This window comes from Erythranthe guttata, chromosome 4 (assembly GCF_056151865.1).
Source record: "Erythranthe guttata isolate IM_541 chromosome 4, IM_541, whole genome shotgun sequence".
NCBI classification, from domain to species: domain Eukaryota; kingdom Viridiplantae; phylum Streptophyta; class Magnoliopsida; order Lamiales; family Phrymaceae; genus Erythranthe; species Erythranthe guttata.
This window is the reverse complement of record NC_142536.1, coordinates 15,243,483-15,267,311: the sequence shown is the minus strand read 5'-3', so window position 1 is coordinate 15,267,311 and position 23,829 is coordinate 15,243,483. Positions and strand designations below refer to the sequence as shown.

Here is a 23,829-nt window from a genome sequence, read left to right as displayed (position 1 = left end):
AATTATTTCTTTTGTAAAATAATACATAGTTGAGAGGTGGTTGTAAATACCCATATATAAGAGATTTTTTCATAATTTAACTCACCTCAGAGATGGCTGTAATTTGCCTTTACTTTTATTTATTGCAAATTGTCGAAGTTTGGACTATATTATTATGTTTATAGCTTTTTGTTTTAAACTTGTATTTTCCTATTAACATGTTTGTTTCCTAAAGCCTCGGATAAAGATTTTATGCTTTGATAGACAATACAATTGAATATTATTTGAGATTCAGGTCTCGTAAGGGATGACCTACCGATTGGAGGGAGTTAGTTTGTGTCAATTGATCCAAGTTTTAATCACATTAGGTTAGACTTGTCACACATAGTGTTGTCTACTGTGGTTTGTGTTTCTTTTATGGTTTCCAAGCTATTATACAAAAATATAGGTTCATTCAGTGCACCTATATAGTTGACTGCGGATTCCTTCATTACTGAAAAAAGATATTCGAGCCCGTAGTTATGAAATTTTGGCTTCGCCGTAGAGATGTTGTTTAACTAACATTTCCTCACCGACTGGTACAGCAAAGCAAAACAGAATCCATTGATTTATTTATATTATTTAAATCTTTCACTTCAAATCACAGTTTTTCAAGATGTTTCTATTCATAATTTGAATTGATAGATTTGAAATGCATGGCTATAAATAATTATAATTGAAACCGATACAAAACTGAGAGACTAAATATGTCTAAGAGGGCTGAACTAGGTTTTTTCAATATTATATTATTTTTGCATATGTAAATAACAAAGAAATTTTCAAAAAGATATAACATTTTTTGAGAACAATAATATTTCAAGTAATAATTTCATTTAAACTTTTAAGTCAAATTTTGAACAAAGTTTTAGCAATAAATAATATAAGAATGGGGAATTTGGAATATGATAAAATAAAGCGCGTAAAGTAAATTACATCAAATTTATAGTACTTCAAAGAAATTTATGTACTAGACTCTTCTAAGTCCTGGAACTTTTATTCCACGTGCATCAAACATCCTTGGATCTCCTACATGAAAAATGATGTGCTTACAAGACTCTAACGACGCTCGCACCAACGACGTACTTATAAGAGATTTTATATTCTATCGCACTTGTTTACACGTGCTTATAAGAGACTCACTCTTTCGTACAAAACATGTTTACAAGCGACTTACTCTTTCGCACTCAACAACACATCACAACAAAGAATTGTTCTCTAAGAGCTTTACAGAATCCCTCTGAAGATATATAATGAATCAAGTGGTGAGTACGAGAGGAAAATTTCAAAATTCCTAGCACTCTAATGGTATAATAGTAGCTCTTTTAGAATTAGGCTTGGAATGATTTGAGCTTGAAGAATGGTTCTCTATCTATAGATGAAACTCCTCATCTCTCCAAAGCTAATGATCAATTTTCTATTGATTTGATGATGATTGGTTGAGTGTGATTGATCTCCAACTGAGTCGGTTCAATCAAATATTAAAATATGGTAAGTTATCAAAGCAAGTTGTTTTTTCTTCAAAAATATTTTTTTCAGGAAAACAACTTCCAAATTATCCCAATTGATCAAAGCAAGTTATTTTTCCACAGGTAATATTTGTCGGGCGCAGTTGAAGGAATGCGCCCCTGGCAACCAAGCGTAGCCTTCTCAAAGCTCGTCCGGTTCTTATAATGGGAATTCGGAGATGGATCGGGGACGGTAACTCTGCTTCTATTTGGGGAGGTCCATGGTTACGCGAGGACGGGAATTTTTGAATCCTTACTCGACGACTTATTTCCTCCTGTTTCCCGAAGAGAGTGGATGACCTCATTGACCATGTCTCTTGCGAATGGGACATTGACAAGATTAAAGAACATTTTTGGACCATCGATCGGGCTCGCATCCTGGAAGTGGCCGTCGGTAGTGTAGAAGTCCATATATTTATTGAATTATTTATTTATTTTTTGTTACAATAATAAGATGTTTTTGAAAGAAAAAAAAAATTCAAAAGTTATTCAAAATTTGGCGAAAACTTAAGCTGCAAAAATCTTAACTTTAAAATTAAGGGTCTTCTTTTATTAAGCTTCTACAATAAGTAAATATATTATGAAGAATATGAAATAATATTTATAAAATAGTACATAGAGGTTTCTAAATTTGTGTTTTGATTTTGACTTCTCTTATATATTATTTTAACATTAAAAATATAAAATTCACAATTAAATATTTATAATAATTTAAAATATTAAAAAAATTGATTGGCCAATATTATCCGACGACCAATTGACTTTTGAGCAAACTGAGTGAGTGGTTGGCCGATTAAAAATATATATATATATATATATATATATATATTTATTAATGTTTATGGTTGCATCTATAATTTGTCACGACTTATATATATTATTTAATTCAGCCACGGCTAATGTATATAAACTTGGTAATATAAATACAACATGTTGCTAGCTAAATTTAGGTTAAAACCATCATCTTTTAAAAACCTTTAATTTGGGCTTTGATCTTCAATAATATTTTCTCTTGATACAATTCTCCATTTAATGTGAGCATTACAATATAATTAAAGAGATTATAAAAGTTCAGATAATGAAGAAAAGGCAAGAAGTGATGATCACAAAGAAAGGATCTCATAATAATAATAATAAGAGGAGCGCACGAAAATCGCCGGTTGTTCGTTACGTTGAATGCCAGAGGAACCACGCAGCTTATATCGGAGGGCACGCGGTGGACGGTTGTCGGGAGTTCATAGCCGCCGCAGTTGGTGGCAAGGACCTGACGGTGGAGGCTGAGCTCAGCTGCGCCGCCTGTGGCTGCCACCGGAATTTCCACCGGAGGGAAGTGGTGGAGATCACCAGTGAGCTGGTTCCGGATAGCTATTCATCTCCCTCAAATAATTCAACTTTGTATTAAAAAGTAAATAAATAAAGAAATAAAGTATGATTAATTGGAATTTTGTTTATGAAATTAATTATTTAATTTGTAAAGTCATCGTTTTAGAGTTGGCTCGACAAAAGTTCGAGTTCGAGTTTTTTTAACTCGAGGCTTTTGACTTGGAGCACATTTTCAATTGTTCATCATCCCATGATTGCGTTTGTAAGTGTTTTGATTTTAAATTGTATTATTTATTTTATATTATTTAAGTATAAATTAAATATATAATACACATAAAAAAAAAAATAAAAAAAAAAAAACTTAAACCACAAAAATGTAGTTCATTTTTCTATTTTGTAATTTTTTAATATAATAAAAATAATTTATAATAAGAAATAAGTACTAATATTAATAAATAAATAAAATGAGTTTGAGATCAAGTTTCGAACTCGATCAACTCTAGCTCGCCAAATTAATTAGACTCTGCTCGAGCTCGATTTGTTTACATACCTAATTGCTTAACTGAAAGAAAAAATAGTTCAAAACACCTAAGGTGATTTTTTCTAATTGTAAAAATGTTCCTCCTATTATTTGTATCAGCTCAAAATTTCCTATATTCTTCTTCATTTTAATTTACTGCACCAAGATCTCTTATATCTACTATTTGCAAAAGCTTTTAAAAAGTTATTATAAGTTTTTTTTGGTTCAGAATCACTTTTGAAGTGTTTGCGATACTAGCTTTTGCTTTTACTTTTTTTTTTCGAAAAAATACTTCTACTTCTTTTAAAATAGTAGTACATTTTCAGTTAAAACAGTCGAGTCAGACTGTCTCTTCTCTCCTCTCATGTCAATTGACCCTACCCGTTTGTAACTTAGCCAACCTATTTAAATCAGTGAGTCGACTGGTTTGAAATTCGGAAAAATCAATTGATTTACAACTAAGTCAATACGAAAAAAAAAAAAAATCATCGTTGAGGCGACAACTCTAAAATACAAAGTCACTATTTAATAGGTGGGGTTAATTAGTTGATTATGAAGATCTACGATTTCGCATGAGTGGATTGGTTTAATTATCAATATATTTCTAATCAAGAAGATTTTATTTTATTTTATTTCATTTTCGAGAAGAAAAAAAATAATTTTTTTCTTGCTAGTATGGTTAGAGGATTTTTTTTCTCCGGCCTACAATATAATCAAGCGGTTTAATTGCTTGATAATGAATCAAGTTAAAAGGGTTTGATATGGCATCCATTTATGGTGTAAATCGGACGGATCGAATCAGAACTAGCCATTTCGCAAAAATGTTGATTTTTATAAAAGTTAAAAACAAGTTCCAATTTTGTCACAAAAAAACCGGAATCGGAATTTCGAACATTGGAATGAAAAAACTTGTTCCAAAATCGAGAAAAAATTGGATTGGAATTGCTGGAATTCGGAAATTTCCGAATTTTGGTCATCTAACATATAAAATACATAATAATATTGATATTTCAAGTGCAATATTCGTAAAAAGTCGATTTTTTTGGATTATTTTCGGAACTTAAAATCGAATTGGAAATCGTAATCTCATGTATATTCAATTCTCATCCAAATAATTTTGAAAATTTCAAAAATCAGAATATGAGAATTCAAATTGAAAAATATTGTTCTAAAATCAAACAAAAAATAAAAATTGAAATGGTGATTAATTAGCCAATTAGTTATGTATTATATGATGTCTTATCAATGTTTTTTGTCAGTCCACATATCTAGTCACCTTTTCTTGTCATTGGTACCCATCCAATAATTATTATAATGATAGACAAATCAACCACTAGTGTTTGAGTTCTGTACATGAGTTGAAATAATTGCAAGAATAGCCTGTCAAAAGTGATCCATTGTGGAAGAAACTAGAAAATAAGAAATAAAAGAAAGAGGAGACAAATAAAAACATAACTATCATTTTTAGAATAGGACCTATCTTTCTAAGGTGAAATGTAATGTTGGAAATTTGAGATGTTTAACTCTTTCTTAGAAAAATATTGAAGTAGAAATCTATACTTAAATTGTGAAATAACTCATGAAATTTATGCGTTGATGAATGTAGTGTGATTGATTACTCAAAACCGATATAGGATTGATGAGAAATATTTCATGAAGTGAGCTAATTCAATGAATTCAAAGGGCTTAGTGGGAGGTGAAACTCACATAAATGAGGGCACTTTAAATAATGTAAGATTGTTAGCTAATGCAGAAATCCTTGCCAAATGTGAGTTTATTGCAAACACACGCGCGCCATTGCCCGCTCGCGACTCTTGCACTTTGGAAATGTTTGGAATTAAGTCTGGACTAAAATTAATTAATTTTCATGGGCTTAAGTAAACTACTCGAAGCATGACATGGGTCCGAGGTGACATCACTGGCCATGAGGCAGACAAGCGAGCCAAATGGTGCCTTGCTCATCCGAAAAAATGGTTGCTGGATCCGAATTGGTGTTTGGCCCATACGAAAAGATGTGATATCTTTTCAACACCTTTTTTCAATAGTTATGTCAGTTGGTGCACAACTCTTAAGAACTATTAATCGAACTGTGGATTTTCAGCAAATCACTCATTCCAATCCCGAGCATTACATAGTCTTTGTATTCTAAAATCCCTTTATGTGTCCAGTGTAAAGTCAAAAACACATTTTAGTTCGTAGTATGCCCCTCTTTTTTGAAAAATATTTTGGCTTGTAATATATTTGAATCATATTCTCGAAAATGTTTTTATCCTTATACCAAAACTGTTATCCTAAAGTAATATATTAGTTATGGTTTATGTTAAAAAAAAATATAGTGTGCTACTTTATTGGAATTGATTAGTCATTATATTTTGGGAGATAATTATTATAACCAAGCACTAGTCTGAGATAATTTTGTCTTAAGGAGAAACAAGATAGTTCTTATTTCAAAAAATTTAGTTGTGTCAAATTTATGTCCAAATTATGTCAAATAATGACATGAGCAAATTGCATTGTCCTCTCTTGAGATTAAGTATAATTATATATAGACCCCTCATATTTCAAAATATTACAAATACCTTTCTAAAAGTTTAACGTTAACTAAGAATTAATTTATATTGATTAAACAATATTTTTATTTTTTAATAAAATAAATAAATGATGGGCTCATGATTCAGTTTATTTGTAATTTCATGTGTTGAAAAACAAACTTATTTGAACTCAATTTCTGCATCATAACTTTTTGGATCTCGATTTCTGCATCAAAACTACTGATATAAAGATCATGAGCTTTTTGAATACTTGAACAGATTAAATTTTGAATTTTGTTTTAATATTAATTTATTAAATATTAAGACAAATTTCATAGTTTCTATGCAAGAGAATAATTTGAAGTCCAGTAATGTATTGGGTAAGCTTTAACAAATATAGTTATTGGGTCCGTTCTGTAAAAGACCCAACATAATTACTTATTTTGATCCATAAAAGCCAACCCACCATGTAAATTTAGTGTGATGGCAATTAGGAATAGTGACATAGAGGGTGTTTGGCTAAACTTATTTTAAATTTTTCTAATTAATTTGAACGACTTTAATATATTTCCATATGTTCGATTTAACTACTTAGAATGTTAATTTTGTCCCCATTCTTTTAACTTTATATTTACGTTACATACATACATTAAATATTTTTTATCCATTAATATTGCATACTTTACCAATTAATTAGATAATAGCAGAAAAAAAGAATATTTTTATTCATTAATATTACTCGCAATTTATAAAAAGTTAAAACTTATTGTTCCACTTCATTCCGATATTATCAAACACATTTAATTATCTAACACTATGTATTTATATATTGCAGTCATTCATATATTTATTCAAAGGGGTTTTTGTGAAGTCTCCAACCAAGCATCTTTATTATTTTAGGTTTAGGGACTATATCTCTTTTATCAATAAGCTCATTTATTTAATATTTATTATAAATAAAGAAAATATTCGTGTATATGTTAATATTACCCTCAACCCTTTATACCCAACTCTTAATTGTAACCAAAATTTAATCAATTTTGTCCATAAAAATCCAATTTTGACCAAAAAAAAATCTAATTTTGACATTTTCTAAAAAAAATTGCTGCCGGATTCCGGCGTTGACTTTTCGATTTTTTTTTCGCCGGTTTCCGGCGTTGACTTTTTTTTTTCTTCCGGATTTTTTCGCTGGTTTCCAGCGTTGACCAGCGGTTTCTGGCGTTGACTTTTTTTTAGTTTTTTTTATAGTTTTTTTAGGTCCGCCGCTAAACGTTGATCGTAATTGTGTTGTCACTGACAGTAAATTAACGTAATTATACTGTCAATGACAGTTAATTAACGTAATTGTACTGCCCGTTGACAATACATTTATGTAATTGCTCTGCCGTTGACAGTAAATTAACGTAATATTATTATTTTTTATTTTTTTTATTTTTTTTTGATTTGTTGACAAGGCATAGTAATTATATTACTATCGTTGACAGTAAAATAATTGTAAACACAATAATATTACTGTCAACAACATCAATATTATTATTGTTTTAGATTTTTTGTTTTGTTTGAGTTATTCATGGAGTAACGTAATAACATTAATGTCTATTATTGTGATATTACTGTAAACACAATAATATTACTGTGGTTGACGGTAATATTACTGTTGTTATAGTAATATTGCTGTCAACCACATCAATGTTATTATTTTGTTTGAATTTTTTTGTTTGTTTGAGTTATTCACGGAGTAACGTAATAATATTATTGTCTATCGTTGTAATATTATTGTGGTTGACGGCAATATTACTGTCACTCACAGTAATATTAATTCTTTTGATTTTTTATTATATTTATATTTGTTGAACGGTCAACATAGTAATATTACTCTATTACACAATAATTATGAGCTTTGTTGTGTTAATATTTCTGTGCTAGAGATTAATATAACAATATTAATGTGTTAAACTGTAGTTTAGTTAATTTTAATGTGTTTAACAGTAAGATAGTTAATATAATTGTCTCATCACATCAATATTGTTGTTTAAACGAAAAAAAATATTACAGAAAAAAAAAATCGAAAAAGCGGACGGCGGAGACCGGCGAAAAAATGCGAAAGAAAAAAAAATGTATACAAAAATGCATGTGCTAGAATTAATACCAATATTGAATACATTGATGTGGAGTCACGCCACTTCTATAGATTTTTTCAAGGGTTGCAATATTATTTATCGGTCATATTAGGGGTGAACACGGGCGGGTTTGGGCGGGTTTGAACCAAAAAGGCAACCCGACCCGACATAGGCGGGTTTACAACGTGGCAAACCGCACCTGCCTAGTTATGTTTACAAACTGCTCGGCTCGGGTCCTTTTCGGGTTCAGCGGGTCGGGCGGGTTGGCGGGCGGGTTGCAAAATCTAAAACCCCAACACCTTTTTACATCTGAAAAAACAAATAAAAAGAAATATGGGCGACGCCGAGATTCTGTATACGAATGGAAATTTGGGATTGACAAATCACCATCCGATAAACACAACAACTCTTATGGTGGAAGAAGAGATAATGGTGGCAGATATACCACCGATTTGGTGGTAGATGTAAGTGGTGAGTTACTGGCAAAGAAAAAAGAAAACATTCATTGAAGATAATAATTAAAAAATTATGGAGGATACATGTACATTTTGGGAGTAGAAGAAATATCTCCAAGGAAAATGGCTGGTGAAGTTGAACCCCTCAATTGAGAAGAAGCGGCAGAATTCACTTGAAAACCTAAACCCTAGCTAGATATGATACATATATATACGGGCGGGTCGGGTTGTGGGCGGGTTTCTAAAATTAAACCCGAGAACCGACCCACTTAAGTTCGGGTGTCAAAATTTTAACCTGCTACCCATAGTTTTAAAATAAGAACTGGCGGGTCTCGGGCGGGTTCGGGCGGGTCGGGCGGGCGGGTCGGGTTGGGCGGGTTTATGAACACCCCTAGGTCATATAACTTTTATTTATTTATTTATTTATTTATATCTCTAGTTAACACCGACCCCATATCTTGTTTCTATCAAAAGTAAAATAATACATGAACTTATTAATTCTTCCTTTGCAATTAATTCAAGTAAAAATAACTGTTTCCTTAACCTCGATTTTTGAAACGAAAAAAATATATTTAAAAAAAAAAAATTTGCTTGTCCAAATTGAAGTATTCATGGGAGAAAGATATTTGATTGGATTACAGACACGAGATAAGTCTTCTCAATCTACCATACCACCTGTCCACTTTATAACCCAAAACCAACAATAAATAAATTCATCACCAAATATTCAAATTAGTATTTATTATTTTATCAAATATAAATTCGGGTGAAGAGAAAACATATTACTTTTTTTTTGTTATTATTTTTAGAAATGAAGGGATTTCAAGAAACAGAAGACCCAGCTGAAACCAGGTAATTTATTTATTTATTATTATTTTTTTATATTTTTTTTTTGTATTTATGTTTCTATTTTCATGCTGGGAATCTGAGAATCGATGAATCTTGATGGCCCAGATGGAAAAAAAATAAAATTAAAAATTGATTCTTGGTAGTGTTTTAAATGCATGTCTGTATCTATATTCTGAGTTCTTGGATTTTTATTTATTTATTTATTTTAAAATTTTATTTTTCGCAGGTTGGCCTTTTGGGTGTATGATGAGTTCTGGGTTTTAGTTTGATTTTTGATTCTTGATTTATTTGCTCTGTTTTCTTGAAAAAGGTGCCACCTTTGGTGAATTAATTAAACAAAAAAATAAAAATTGATTCTGTTTCTTGCATCATTGCATGTGAGCTGTACTAGGAAGAAAAAGGAAAATTATTACACCAAAAATTGCTGTAATACCTGGTATTCTTAAGGTTTTCAGAAATTGAAAAAAACCTCTGTATACTTTGACCGTTTAATTAAATTGCCATAAAAGATTGTGATTTTGGCATTTATGTCAATTTAATTTGCCTCTAAATAAAAAAAAATTTGATTTTTTTTTTTTTTAATTTGGATTAACTAGTGTTAAATGATATTGAAGATGCCTTCATCAGTTTCAGAGAAGAGGATGTTTCCCTCAAAGCTCCTCTCTCTCCTAGTAGCCTTTTCGATACTTCTTTTAATTTCCTCTTCACTCTCCCTCCTCCGCTTCGACGACGATTCTTCGGTACCCAAATCCGTCCTTCAATTCATCGTAGTGAACAATTCATCGATTCACTCGAAACCCAACTTGAAAACCGACGACCCGCGAACAATCCCTCTCAAAAGACCCGTTTTCGAGATCGAAAAAAGGGTCGTCGAAGAACAAAAACAAGAAAATTACACTCGTAAATCTTGCAACCAAGAAAATAAAGATCTTCTTAGAGTGTACATGTACGATTTACCGGCCGAGTTTCATTTCGGATTGTTGGGTTGGAAGGGAGAAGGAAATCGAACGTGGCCGGATTTAAACGATCGGGATAAATTACCGTCTTACCCTGGTGGATTGAATTTACAACATAGTATCGAGTACTGGCTCACCCTCGATCTTCTTGCATCGAATAATCCGAACGTAACAAGGGGTTGTAGTGCAATTAGAGTAAAGAACTCAAGCGAGGCGGATGTGGTATTTGTGCCGTTTTTCTCGTCGTTGAGTTATAATCGGTATTCGAAGCCCGAGGGGAAGCAAAAGATTAGTTTGGATAGAATATTGCAGGAGAAATTGGTGGAGTTTTTGAAAAAACGGAGAGAGTGGAAACGGAAGGGAGGTGGGGACCACTTGGTCGTGGCCCACCACCCGAATAGCATGTTGTTTGCTCGGAGAAAGCTCGGTTCGGCCATGTTTGTGCTGGCGGATTTTGGGCGGTATCCGACTGAAGTGGCGAATGTTGAGAAGGATGTGATTGCTCCTTATCGGCATATGGTGAGGGCTATTGCGGCGGATGATTCGCCCCCGTTTGAGGAAAGGCCGACGCTCGTTTATTTCCAAGGAGCGATTTATCGGAAAGATGTAAGTTTTTTTATGCTCACTTACTGTAAAATTTTTACTTGTTTTTGTTTGTTCAGTACTTTCAATAGGAAAAGAAAAAAAAAAAGTAATTAGGATTTATTGCATTTAGCACCCCATGTGTTTGCTCTAATTCTCAAAAAACTTCCCCCGTGTCATAAATATTAGAAAAAATCCCAATTTTATTAGCCAGAAACGCCCCCCCCCCCTTTAGGTGTTGTTTTATTCCTTTAGTAATTTTGAGGAAAAAAAAAAAGTAATAAAATTACTTGTATTTAGCCCCCTATGTTTACTCTAATTATCACAAAACTACCTGTGTTATAAATATCTGCAAAATTCCCCCCTATGATTCACTTTTATAAGGAAACTATTTAACTACCACCTAAAACACACCATTTAGAGGTTGTTTTTGTTTGTTTAGTACTTTCAAGGGAAAAAAGAGAATAGTAATTAGAATTTATTGCATTTAGAACCCCAGTGTTTACTCTAATTTCAAAAAACCCCACATATTATGAATATTTGTAAAATCCCCAACAATTCAATTTTATTAACAAACAACCCCTAAGAACGCACCATTTAGGAGTTGTGTGCCAAAAGAAATGCAGTATAAGGTGTTATAATTCTTATCTTAATTCAATTCTTGAGAAGATATGATTTTTTATCACATATAATATTTATTTTTCTACTTGTGAACACTAATTTCTTGAATTTTTCAGGGCGGAGAAATTCGTCAAGAGCTATACTACCTCCTCAAAGACGAGAAAGACGCGCACTTCGCATTCGGAAGCGTTCAGTCGAATGGGGTACGCCAGGCTGGCAAAGGGATGTCCTCGTCGAAATTCTGCCTAAATATTGCCGGAGATACCCCTTCGTCGAACCGCCTCTTCGACGCAATCGCCACCCACTGCGTGCCCGTTGTTATCAGCGACGAAATCGAACTGCCGTTTGAAGATATTCTCGATTACTCGGAATTCTGCGTGTTTGTAAAATCGTCCGATGCTGTGAAAAAGGGTTACCTCGTAAATCTTCTAAGAAGTATCGAACGAGATCAGTGGACGAAAATGTGGGAGAGGTTGAAGGAGATTAGTGGACACTTTGAGTATAATTATCCGTCGAAGAGTGGAGATGCAGTTGATATGATTTGGCAGACTGTTTACCGGAAGAGATCGCCTACGATGCTGAGTGTCCACCGGAAGAATAGATACAGCAGATTGCAAGTTCTCTAGGAATTTTATATTTGAAAATGTATTTACTGTAGCCCATTTAATTAGGCTGTAATGTAATGTATGGTTAGCTTGGTTTCTAGAAGTTTACACATGATTATCCGTATAGATGGAAATCGGATGTGATCGAACAGATCGGAGTTAATCCTTTTCGAAAAATTCCAAAAAAAATTTCGGAAGTGAGAAACTAATTCTGATTTCGTTTTGAAAAATTTCGGATTTGAATTGTTGGAATTTGATTTCAATATTTTAGTCATCAATAATGTAAAATATGTAATACCATTTATATTATGAGTGTGATTTTTGATTTTTTTTTTGTTGAAATTTTTACGAATATTTTTGGAAATTAAAATAGGATAAAAAAAAAATCGGAATCTAACTGTAATCTAATTCCGTTCAGAAAAATTGGAAATCGAAACTTTCCAAATTTGGAATGAAAAATATTGTTCGAAAGGTGAAAATATACGGATCGAATCTACGTACTTTCGATGAACTACGATAAAACAATGGAATCAAAAGATCGAAATTAAAACCCACAGGCAAAAAGAGAACTATATATATTTCTATCTAAAAATAAATATCATAATAACCCCTGTATACTTGAGCTATGCTTTGGGCATATATATATATATATATATATATATATATATATATATATATATATATATATTGCTTGATCTTCAAAGCTTCATCTCTCAGCATCTGTTGTGAATAGGGTCGGATCCTCCACGAACTGTTCGTTTTTCCGACTGATTCGGGTCGAAATTCATTGCAGGGGAAGGCGCGATGTTTAGCGGCACCTTCGTACTTTGCAAGGCATCTTCGTTCAGAACCCGGAAGCTTCTAGAAGCAGAAACTCTCTCCGTTTCGATCGACAGAAACCCGAAACAAATTAGTAGTACAGAGATGATGATCCTATAGGTTAAGCAACACATTTCTTTGTGAGTATAATTATGATGTAAGAATAAATTAAATGGTGTGTCTGAATAAATATTAATAATATGCAGCTAGCCAGCTACATATATGGGTTAATTTGATTTGTATATAGGGGGCAACTATTTTGAATACTAATTTTTGCTTAGTTGAATACTACCTAGTTGAAAACCACAATTGAGTACATATTTATAAGTTTTTTCTTACTTTAAAACCAAAATAAAAAGAAAATTACAAAAACACCCTTTCATACAAAATATCAATTATATCAAATTTTATTAGAAATTACCTATTCAAAAACCAAATAAAAAAAAAAGAAAAAAAACCCTTTGTTGTTAAAAAAAAAAAACCTCCACCATTTCTTCTCCTCTCCAACCTTGACCGCCGCCGCCGCCGCCGCCGCCGCCGCCGCCGACACCGCCGCCGCCGAACGCCACCGTACGTGCTCGTAACTGCCGCGACAACCCAATTAAACCCTATCTTTTTCATCTTCTTAAATCCTCCAAAACATCTCCAAATTCAAAAAATCAAAACCTCACAAAACTTATAAAATGGAGTTATAAGACAATAATATGGTAGTATATGTGGAAAGAGAAGCCATTAAGGTAAGTATCGATGTCTTTTTTGAGCTTCGAAGTCGATTTTGAAGTTTTTTTTTTTGAAACCCGTCGGCAATTTTCGACACATACAGGTCGATTTTTGGTCAATTTTCGACACCAACGTGTCGAAAAAGAAAAAAAAAAAAAAAAAAAAAAAAAAAAAACCAAATTTCGACACCTACCTGTCGAAATTTGGACAATTTTCGACAGGTAGGTGTCGAAAAACACTATTGGTAAAAAAAAAAAAAAAAAAAAAAAAAAAAAAAAAATTTTTTTTTTTTTTTTTTTACCAACAGTATTTTTTCGACACATACCTGTCGAAATTTGGACAATTTTCGACAGGTAGGTGTCGAAATTTGGTTTTTTTTTTTTTTTTTTTTTCTTTTTCGACACGTTGGTGTCGAAAATTGACCAAAAAATCGACCTGTATGTGTCGAAAATTGCCGACGGGTTTCAAAAAAAAAAAACTTCAAAATCGACTTCGAAGCTCAAAAAAGACATCGATACTTACCTTAATGTGTTCTCCTTTCATATATACTACCATATTATTGTCTTATAACTCAATTTTATACGTTTTGTGAGGTTTTAATTTCTTTAGTTTTGATATTTTTTAGAAGGGTTTGTTGTGAGATTTTTTAGAAGGGTTTGTTGTGAGGAAGATTTTTTAGAAGGGTTTTTGGGGAGGGAGAAGAAGGAGGTGGAGAAGGAGGGAAATGGTTTTTTGAGTTTTTGATTATTTGGTATTTAAGAAAGAAAAATAGTATTTGTAATATTTTTTTAGTTTTAATTTCATTAAGGGTATTAAAGTAATTTACAATTAATTATTTATTTTTTATTTTTTTGGTATTCATGTAAGCAAAAGTTGGGATTTGAAATAGTGATCCCCTTGTATATAAGGTGGATTAATAAAGCAATAAAGCAGAAAGGGGGGTTACCCTAAAACCCTAGAGTGAAGCTAGATTCACAACCAATCATAAGCCTAGTACGGAAGCAACATTTATATAAGGCTGTTTTTGGAAGTTTGTGACAGGTTTGAATCAAAAGTTCTTATTTGGAAAACAATTCATAAATAAATAGAGGTCAAATTACGAGTAACCGGTCTAATTACGAAAATAATTCTCATGTTTGAGTAATTACGAAAATCTCTTTGAGGTATGCTGTCGTCTCACACAGTCCCTATAGTGTTACTTTTAACAATAATCCTTTTATTCCATGGAACACTCTTCTAAAAATGTCATTTTTGCCCTTTAACATGTGACACGTGTAAGCATATGAATTACTTGGGGGTAAATTGTAATATATTTAAAAAAAATATAGTATTTTTAATTGTAAAACATAATATATATAAAAAATAATTAAATATATCTTGTAACATTAAAAGTTCTTATTTGTTGTAGTTTTTTTTGTTTACATAATATTTTTTTATTCAATGAAATCGATTTCACATATTTCTGTAATTTTTATTCTATAAAATCGATTTTATGTTACGAAATTTCATTATTATTAAATACATTTTTAATAACTCAAAAAAGCTTCTCGCGTAATTCTCTGACAACATACATCGGGAGGTTTCGGTAATATCGCATATATAGGGGGGTTTTTATAATTAAACATTACCTCAGGGGGTTCTCGTAATTTATCCTTTGTTTTGTTTTCAAATAACATAAGGGTAAACCGGATAAAATACATTTTTTATAAGTTTAAACGACCAAACACTGGTCAGGGGGATTTCATAACTACACATATATGAGGAGGATTTTCGTAATTAGACATTACCTCATAGGGTTTCTCGTAATTTGCCCATAAATAAAACATAATTTTTGAGAAGCCAAGAATCTTTTTTTTTTTTTCTTTTTTGGTTTCACCACCAACATCCTATTCTTTGCCTTGTTACTTAGACCATTGAATGCAACACCATTTCTCCACGTTATGCTTATTTTTAGTCGCACGATATTAATTGTCAGAACATTGTTTATATATATATTATTTTGTAATAAGTTCAAATTTAATCAGAATTAGAATTTTGGAACATTATAAATATTTACCATGATCCAGAAAATAGAAAATTAAATCATCAATTCCGTTTTTATTTATTTACTTGTAAAATAATTAAAAAAAGAATATTTAAAATTAGAAGGAAAAGAAAAGGTAAACAAGGGAAATTGTTCATTCGACCCTACACCCGGTGAAAAACACCAGGTGGGTCTTTTGCAGCCACGTGTTTTTTTTTTTTTTTCTAAAACCCCTAAAGGTAAACCCTGGCGGAAAATCTATTATAAAATACAAAAAAGAGACACGTGGCAGCAGAAGACCCACCCGTTGTTTTTCACCGGGTGTAGGGTCGAACAAATCAGAAGGGGAATACCTTCAAAAGTTAAAATATTGTGATACATTTTGGTTAAATCTTACAATAAATTGACGTCTGGAATATTTTACCACTAGATATTTAATTTGATTTGAATGATAACTTGCCAATTCTTTAGTTATCGGGTGCAAATCGCCAATTAATATTAGTTATTGGGTGCAAAACACAATTCACAAGCATAAATTGATGTGACATGATTTTGAACTACTCAAAAAGTTTTGCCATGAGTTTTGAACTACATATCTTGCTTACTAAGGAAACCATAGGGAATGGATATATATTCATACATCATAAATCACGTACAGTAAATCTTTTATAAATTAATACAGTCGTGACGAATAAAATTTTATTAATTTAACAAAAATATTAATTTTCGAGCTAATAATTTAGTACATATTTACCGAGTCGGAAACGATTTTTTGTATTATTTAAACGAAGTTATTTAATTTATTGAGGTTCTACTGTATTTGGGTATTTGGATAGCAAAAACGCCAGAGAAAGTGGATTGTTGAACAAAAACAAATTCCCCCACATTAAAATACCAAGAATTTGCTTTATGCCTAACTCTCACCTTTAGAATTCTAAGCTCTTCTCTCTATGCAAATAAACACAGAAAAAATTGACAGTTTTTGGTTTCTTGTGCTCAATGGATTTCCTTTATGCTTTTCTTTTGCCCCTTCTTTATTTTTTGCATGGAACTAAGCCTCTCCATTCAAATTTCTAGTAACACTTCTCTCTCTTTTTTATTACACACACACACATTGCGTGTCTTAGGCTGTAAGTTCATTGCCAAATTTTAACTACCTTTAAGAAGTATATTGTCGATCCTCAGCCAAATCTTAAAAAATTTATCTTCTAGCGTTTCACCAATTTTTAGAGTTTACTATTTAATAACCAATTTCATAATTTCGCTATCAAGTTTTAGAAAATTTTCACAAGTGCAGTGCCGTATTATGTTAAGAATACTCAATTTATTAAGAATACTCACTTTTTAAAAATTTCAGCTAATTTCAGAAATTAACTTTCATCAATCTTCGAGCAATTTTAGAAGTTCGCTATCGATTTCAACCTATTTTAAGAAGTTGAGTACCATATTATTTAAAAAAAACATAAGTTTCAAAAGTTCAATGTAATAAGCATGCGCATGTTCTTGCAGAGTGAGTTAAATTTAGCTTGTATGGGGGGTCCTTTCTCCAAATCTTGAGTCTTTTAATTAAAACCATATTTCATTTGAAAGTTATCAGAAATCAAATGTTACAAAAAATCGAAAAACCCGATTTTGGAAGCCCGAACAATGTTGATTTGCAAAAAGATCAAAACAATATACAAAGGTTACTATATTGAAATAGCATAGAATATTATTTTAATTATAATTTGTAATCATTGCTTTTAAAAATAATACGTTAACCAGGTAATTATCGGTAACCAACTTTCAAAAATATTAGTACTCGCCGTACCAATCGACCGTCTATGCATAAGTTCGTCGAAACTATCGATTCTCTAATTCTAGTAACTTGATTAGCGATCAATCAAATCATTAGCGAAAAAATGCACTTTCGATATGTCTCATATATTTGTCTTTTTATAGAGTTTTTTTTTTTTTTTTTTTTTTTTTTTTATCGTAAATTGTTTGTCACTTTAGAATTTCAGTTCAATGAAACATTAATTGTATTTTTTTTTTAATTTTTAGTGATAACCTATATTTTTCCTATAACTTATTTAAGGGTAAAGTACAACCACCCTGAGGTTTGGTCAAATTACAAAAAAATCCCTTATGTTTGGATAATTACAACCACTCCTCTCAACTATGAATCTTCTTACACGTCCATCCTTATAGTGTCAAATTTAACATAATCTTCTAGATTCCGTGGAATGTTCTCCTGTTTTTACTCATTTTGTGCAAAAACGCAGTTTCTGTTGCGCCACAATCTGATGTATACAAGCCAAAAAACACATCTTACGATCATCTTGCTTCAAAATGTGGAGCTCGAACGTGATAAAACAAATACAAAATTGAGAATATTCCATATAGTCTAAAATATTCCATTAAATTTGACACCGCAAGGGTGGACGTGTAGGAAGATTTATAGTTGAGGGGTGGTTGTAATTACCCAAACATGAGGGGTTTCTTTCGTAATTTGACCATACTTCAGGGGTTGGTTGTAATTTACCCTTTATTTAAACTTATTATTTTTCTTAATATGTTTGCAAGAATCCAATTTCAGGCCCATTGAAATTCAAATCGAAGGCCTATCTCTAGGCCCAGTGACGCTGACTGTAAAATCAAATAATAAAAGAAGTGAAAAAAAGAAAAGAGAGAATATAAATAGAGAGAGAAAATTCATTGCAGAGAGAGAGAAAAGAACGGTTTTTTCAAATTAAAAAAAAAAAACCTAAAATCTCTAGGGTTTAGCACACAGCTCGAGACCTTCCTTCACTCATGGCGGAAGAGGCTGCTCCGGAGGTCCCAATGGAACTCGAACCCAAGGCACAAATATCAACCGATACTAATCCGGCGGTGGATTCCGAGAACGGCGGCTCGAAGCGCGCTAGGGAGGAAGTCGAGGCGCCGGAACAGAACGGCGATAAGAAGGCGAAAATCGAGGACGAAAAGTCCTCCGAGGAGCGGCGGCTCGAGAGTTCCGGCGGCGGAGATGATAAAATGGCGGAGGAGAAGGAATCGGGCGGGGCGGTAACCATCGGCCTGAAGACATTCGGATCTTCCGTGGAGATGTTTGATTACTTCTATAAGCTTCTTCATGCTTGGACCCCCAATCTCAACATCAATAAGGTAATTTTTTTTAAACTTTATGATTTTTTTTTCGGTTTATCTTCGTTTATTGATTTTCGATAATGATATAATGTGCTTCGAATTAGTTGAAATGTTTGATTGAGTGTACTGGAACCAAGTTTGATTTGTGATTGTGTAATGAATTTTACAATTCCAACTAGTGTTCATACAAAGATTTGATTTTTTAATATTATAGATTAATATTATTGGTTAGTTTTTTTGTTGCTTAATCGTGCCCTTAAGTTTAGGGAGTTGGTTTATGTTTTGACACATTATTAGCTTAATAATATAAATCGTGTCCTTAAGTTTAGGGAGTTGGTTTATGTTTTAGTGTGACTGTTTTAGCTTAATAATATTATCTGAGTGATACGTGCAGAAAAGGTTGTGGAATGAATTAGTTGGCTTATTAGTGGGTTTCGGTTTCGGTTTTGGTAGAATAGTGGATGTTTTATTTGTAATAATTAAACTCTTGTAGTTTCTCTGTCTTGCTCTCCTTATTTCTTATATATTAATCAGATAGATTATTTTTTACCCACATTCAAGAACGTAACAATATACTTTTCCTTCTTACTTGATAGCAAATATTTTTCATTGCATTAGCAGTGAAACAATATAGTTTAAATACGTTGTTTTTCATCATTCGTACCAGTTGGGATGAGTAAGAGTTTGTGGTATTTTTACTTTGTCCGGCTGATTGGTTGGTAGTTAACACGTTTCTTGAAATTGCTATTTGATTGATCTGTCTTTTAATTGTGGGGTTAAGACAATCTACTTGTTTAATGTTTATCGACATTGAATTGCACTATTGTATTTTCAAAATAAAGCATATTTCATCCTTGTTGCTCGAGTTGATAGTTAAAAAAAAATAAAAAATAAAATTTCGCTAATCACGAACAGAGTTAAATGTGATCCATGATGCATCTGTAGAACATACCATCTGTTCAAAATATAATAAAAAGGTCAGAAATGTAAAATGTCATCTATACGAGCACTACGAACTTGTTCAATTACGATGGTTCAATTGCTGTAGATTTTGATCAACGTGTAAAAGGCTTTTTGAGTAATTAATATTTTAGTAATTGTTACAGTACGAGCATATGATGGTGCTAGAACTGCTGAAGAAAGGTCATCTAGAAGCGGAGAGAAAGATTGGGAAAGGCATAAAAGCTTTCCAAGTCCGTTTCCATCCAAAGTTCCATAGCCGTTGCTTCTTCCTAACAAGGGAGGACGACACGACCGATGACTTCAGCTTCAGAAAATGTGTGGACCAGATTCTCCCGTTACCCGAAAACATGCAAGTCAAAAATGATGTCAATAAGGCACTGCGTGGTAAAGGAGGCAATCGTGGACGTGGTCGCGGCCGCGGCAGAGGCTGGAAATAAAAAGAAAAAAAAGAAAATAAAAAAATCTGTTTGAACTTTTAATTACTTTCTGCTTATTATTAATTTTGCTTCGAATGTTCCTTTTTTTTTTTTACTTTTTTTTTTGTGTGTGAAAAACACTCTCTGAACCTTTGTTGAGAAAGGGAGAATTGGTATTTGCTATATATTCTATTTGCCGTAACCACTATGCTTTTGTTTGAGCTTTTGGTATGGCCATTTTTGCCGAACTATTGTTTCTTTCTTGATTCTGGCATAAAATGGGTCGGGGCGGCATTTGTGATACGGGTATTCTACTACTCGACCCGATTGGTAATTAGCGTATCATATTTTGTTAAAACTCTGTTTATTTAGTGATTCTGCCATAAAAATGGGTAGGATTGAGTGAATACAAATATCTGCTGCCCGATCGGATATTAATCGATTGTAATTGGGTTTTTCGTAATTTTAAAAATTTGTAATTCATTACAAATTGTACTGCAATTTGTGTAACAAAAAAATTACATGTGAGAAGAAATAACATAGAGAATGCAAAAAGTCTCTTGAAATTCTAACTGAAAAGTGGTTGGGTTAAGGTTTATGAATGATTCTGCCGTTATATGGATCAAGTGTTAATGCAGATGGAGGTTTATGTTATTACTGTTATTTTTAAGAACTAATAATTACATAACATAATTGCACCACTACCACTCATTTAATCTGCATATATTTAATTATATTTGGTGCCACTAAATTTAATTAATACTAATAGTGGTGGTGGCCACTTTATAGTGTTTAATTAATATTTACCACGTAAGTTATTTTTAACATCCTTATATGAAAATGAATGGTGAATAATTGTTACCATCATTGGTTAGCATTGATTTGGTACGTTACTTTATATAATTCATTTTCACTTTTTCAGGTTGCTAATAAATATTTATAAAACTGAAACTGGCTAAATTTTATTGGAAAATATTAAGTGAAAATTGTAAAATGGCAACTTAATTGAGTTCAATATTTTCATTTTCAGGTGGAATTATGTACAATTAAAACTCTTTAAATTAATACAGTTTGAACTAACAAAATTTTATTCATTTAGCAAAAATATTAAATTATCGAACTAATAATTTAATATATTTTTATCGAGTTGGGACTAAAAAAAAGTATGATTTAGACGGGGTTATTAATTTATTGAAGTTTTGTTGTATTAGTGTACAAGAAATGTTAGTAACTAAAATAAAACAAAAAAAAAAAAAATTGAAAGAAAATTAAGATCAAAGTATTAATTTCAATGCAACTTACTCAAAAAGATAAAAAATGAAAAAGTAGAACAAAAGTATCATGCTAGTTTTAGTTTCAAGACTCCAAGTTCCAAGTCCCAACTAATTTGTATATATTAATTTATTAAAAAATTTCCACTGTTAAATATGTCTCAATTTTCATCGATACCGTAAATTCAATTTTAAAATTTCAACTCAAAGGATTAAAAATTTCGTCTTTAAAATATTGCCGAATTCAAATAGTAAAAATGTCGAAATGTAACTCAAATTACAACAAATTTCTTTTTTTCTTTAATTTCGTCATATTCAAATTAAAAAATAAAAAATCAAAATAACATACTTAACCAGAATAAATTAGCAAACCATAATCTCTACAAACACTCTCTCTCTCTCTCTCTAAATGCGACGGCGCCACGATCTACAAGGGCAGTAAATCATCATAAATATTGCGCCATTTCACACTCGTATTTATCATTTCCCTCCCTCGTCTTCTTCATTTCCAACTCCACACACACACATAGAAACTCTCTCTCTCTCTCTCTCTCTCTAGAATGGAAACTACTCATCATCAAGCCATTAACATGAGTTGGCAAAACTACGGAGCAACAACAACAGCAACAACCAAACAAGAGTACGATGATGTTTTCTCCTTTCCCCCACTCTTCGATCATACTTTCAGGTATCTTCTCATCATGCATTTGTCTCATAACCCAATTAGGGTTTTCTATTCTTCTTCTTCTTCTTCTTCTTCTTCTTATTTGTTTTTTCGGATTTCATGATTTTACATATTTATATTTTTTTCTTCTTCCGCGGTGGTCATTAATTATATACAGCAGTTATACTGACTGGGGTTTCCAAGATGAATTCGGGTTCTTCCAAGAATCTGTCGTTCTCGATCCTTCGCTCTCCTTCGTCGATTATGTACCAAACCCCACTTTCTTTCCAGGTAATTATTATTTACAGACAAGTATACATATATACATATGTATGCATATTTAAAATGATGATCAATACTTCTATGTATTTTTCTCTGGGGTTTTTACTATCTTAATTTATGCAGAGGGTTTTGTCTGCAATACCGATGGCATCAATGCAGGCGAAACGATGTTCGCAGTTGGACATAACGAAATGCCGTTAGCGCCGGTGGTGGAAGCTGATAATAAGAAAGCAGACAAAAGATCAGTTGAAAAGAAGGATGTAATAAGCAGCAGCAATTCGAAAAGTAATTTGACGAGGGAAGAAGTATGTCGGTATTTTTATATGCCAATAGCACAAGCAGCAAAAGAACTGAATGTAGGAGTAACCCTATTGAAGAAAAGGTGCAGAGAATTGGGTATTCGACGGTGGCCCCACCGTAAGTTGATGAGCCTCCAAACCCTAATCAAGAATGTCCAGGTATGTATATATATATATATATATATATATATATATATATATATATATATATATATATATATATATATATATATATATATATATATATATATATATATATAGTAGAATCTCGATAAATTAATACTCAATAAATTAACACGCTATAATTTTTTCTGGTTCTGATTCGGTAAAAACGTACTAAATTATTAGTTCGATAAATTGATATTTCGCTAAATTAATTAAATTTCGCAAGTCATGACTGTGTTAATTTGTAGAGGTTTAAGTGTATATGTATGTTTCTATTACACAAATCCAAGAAATGTGTGAATTGAAAAAAAAGAAGGAATTAATTAATATTTAGTCGTTATTCGTTTTTCGGGGTGCTATAGAAAATGGGAGAGGAAGATTCGGAAGAGAAAGGGAAGTTGATGAGAAAGGCGATAGAGATATTGGAGCAAGAGAAGAGAATAATGGAAGAGATACCTGACATGGAAATGGAAAACAAGACGAAGAGGTTACGACAAGCTTGTTTTAAGGCTAACTACAAGAAGAGAAAGCTCCAAATGGGATTCATCACGGACGATAAAATTACTTGTTCGGAATCGGCGGGCCCCTCCCCAAGCGACGTATATCCAAGCGGAGTCGAAAACTTTACGGAAAATGGATGTGGCACGATGGAAGAATTCGAGTCTTTTTTCTGTTATGAATGATTTTATTACATGAATAATAATATGCATATAGCAATGTTTGTTTAGAAGTATATATAGGTGCAGAGTTTGTTTTGAGATGTTATGTTAGTGCTTTTCTTGTATGTGTATTTTGTATCACATGAGAGTGATCAATATCAATAGATTAATGTTGCTTAGGGTTCTTTAGGCCCTTTTAGAATATCAATAGAATCACTAAATTCTTTTATCAACTAGTATTTTCTTTCAACTAAGCTAAAATTCATAATTTATATGACAAAATAGGAAGTGCTATTTAGAATGACAATGATAAATTAATCTCTATTTGTTTCAATTT

General features: G+C 32.0%; 4 protein-coding genes across 5 annotated transcripts; all 4 read left to right on the top strand.

Annotated features, from left to right (window-relative positions):
- Positions 1 to 2,486: 2,486 nt before the first annotated feature.
- LOC105972544 (mini zinc finger protein 3) lies at positions 2,487 to 2,928 on the top strand. The gene has a single exon (XM_012997503.2). It carries the CDS (start codon positions 2,602 to 2,604, stop codon positions 2,923 to 2,925), a length of 324 nt encoding a protein of 107 aa, XP_012852957.2. The 5' UTR covers positions 2,487 to 2,601; the 3' UTR covers positions 2,926 to 2,928.
- A 5,145-nt stretch (positions 2,929 to 8,073) lies between these two features.
- On the top strand, positions 8,074 to 12,427 carry LOC105972603 (Exostosin family protein). Of its 2 annotated transcripts, XM_088816984.1 has the most exons (4): positions 8,074 to 8,119; positions 8,868 to 9,324; positions 9,548 to 10,883; positions 11,597 to 12,427. In XM_088816984.1, exons 3-4 carry the CDS (start codon positions 9,924 to 9,926, stop codon positions 12,104 to 12,106), a joined length of 1,470 nt encoding a protein of 489 aa, XP_088673110.1. In that variant the 5' UTR covers positions 8,074 to 8,119; positions 8,868 to 9,324; positions 9,548 to 9,923; the 3' UTR covers positions 12,107 to 12,427. The 2 variants fall into 2 exon arrangements, with proteins under 2 accessions (XP_088673110.1, XP_088673111.1); XM_088816985.1 differs by lacking the exon at positions 8,074 to 8,119 and having other exon boundaries at positions 8,919 to 9,324; positions 9,918 to 10,883.
- A 5,896-nt stretch (positions 12,428 to 18,323) lies between these two features.
- On the top strand, positions 18,324 to 20,431 carry LOC105972608 (DCL-like protein). The gene is made up of 2 exons (XM_012997574.2): positions 18,324 to 18,791; positions 19,880 to 20,431. Exons 1-2 carry the CDS (start codon positions 18,441 to 18,443, stop codon positions 20,171 to 20,173), a joined length of 645 nt encoding a protein of 214 aa, XP_012853028.2. The 5' UTR covers positions 18,324 to 18,440; the 3' UTR covers positions 20,174 to 20,431.
- Positions 20,432 to 22,013: 1,582 nt separating this feature from the next.
- LOC105972509 (protein RKD2) lies at positions 22,014 to 23,601 on the top strand. Its single transcript, XM_088817555.1, has 4 exons — positions 22,014 to 22,111; positions 22,266 to 22,378; positions 22,493 to 22,827; positions 23,196 to 23,601. The coding sequence occupies exons 1-4, from the start codon at positions 22,014 to 22,016 to the stop codon at positions 23,514 to 23,516; spliced, it is 867 nt and encodes a 288-aa protein (XP_088673681.1). The 3' UTR covers positions 23,517 to 23,601.
- Positions 23,602 to 23,829: the final 228 nt, after the last annotated feature.

Coding starts and splice junctions, on each gene's coding strand:
- LOC105972544 (XM_012997503.2), top strand. CDS start 2,602: ATGAAGAAAAGGCAAGAAGTGATGATCACAAAGAAAGGATCTCATAAT.
- LOC105972603 (XM_088816984.1), top strand. CDS start 9,924: ATGATATTGAAGATGCCTTCATCAGTTTCAGAGAAGAGGATGTTTCCC. Junction 10,884..11,596: donor GAGCGATTTATCGGAAAGAT/GTAAGTTTTTTT, acceptor TGAATTTTTCAG/GGCGGAGAAATTCGTCAAGA.
- LOC105972608 (XM_012997574.2), top strand. CDS start 18,441: ATGGCGGAAGAGGCTGCTCCGGAGGTCCCAATGGAACTCGAACCCAAG. Junction 18,792..19,879: donor CCAATCTCAACATCAATAAG/GTAATTTTTTTT, acceptor TAATTGTTACAG/TACGAGCATATGATGGTGCT.
- LOC105972509 (XM_088817555.1), top strand. CDS start 22,014: ATGAGTTGGCAAAACTACGGAGCAACAACAACAGCAACAACCAAACAA. Junction 22,379..22,492: donor AAACCCCACTTTCTTTCCAG/GTAATTATTATT, acceptor TAATTTATGCAG/AGGGTTTTGTCTGCAATACC. Junction 22,828..23,195: donor CCCTAATCAAGAATGTCCAG/GTATGTATATAT, acceptor GGGGTGCTATAG/AAAATGGGAGAGGAAGATTC.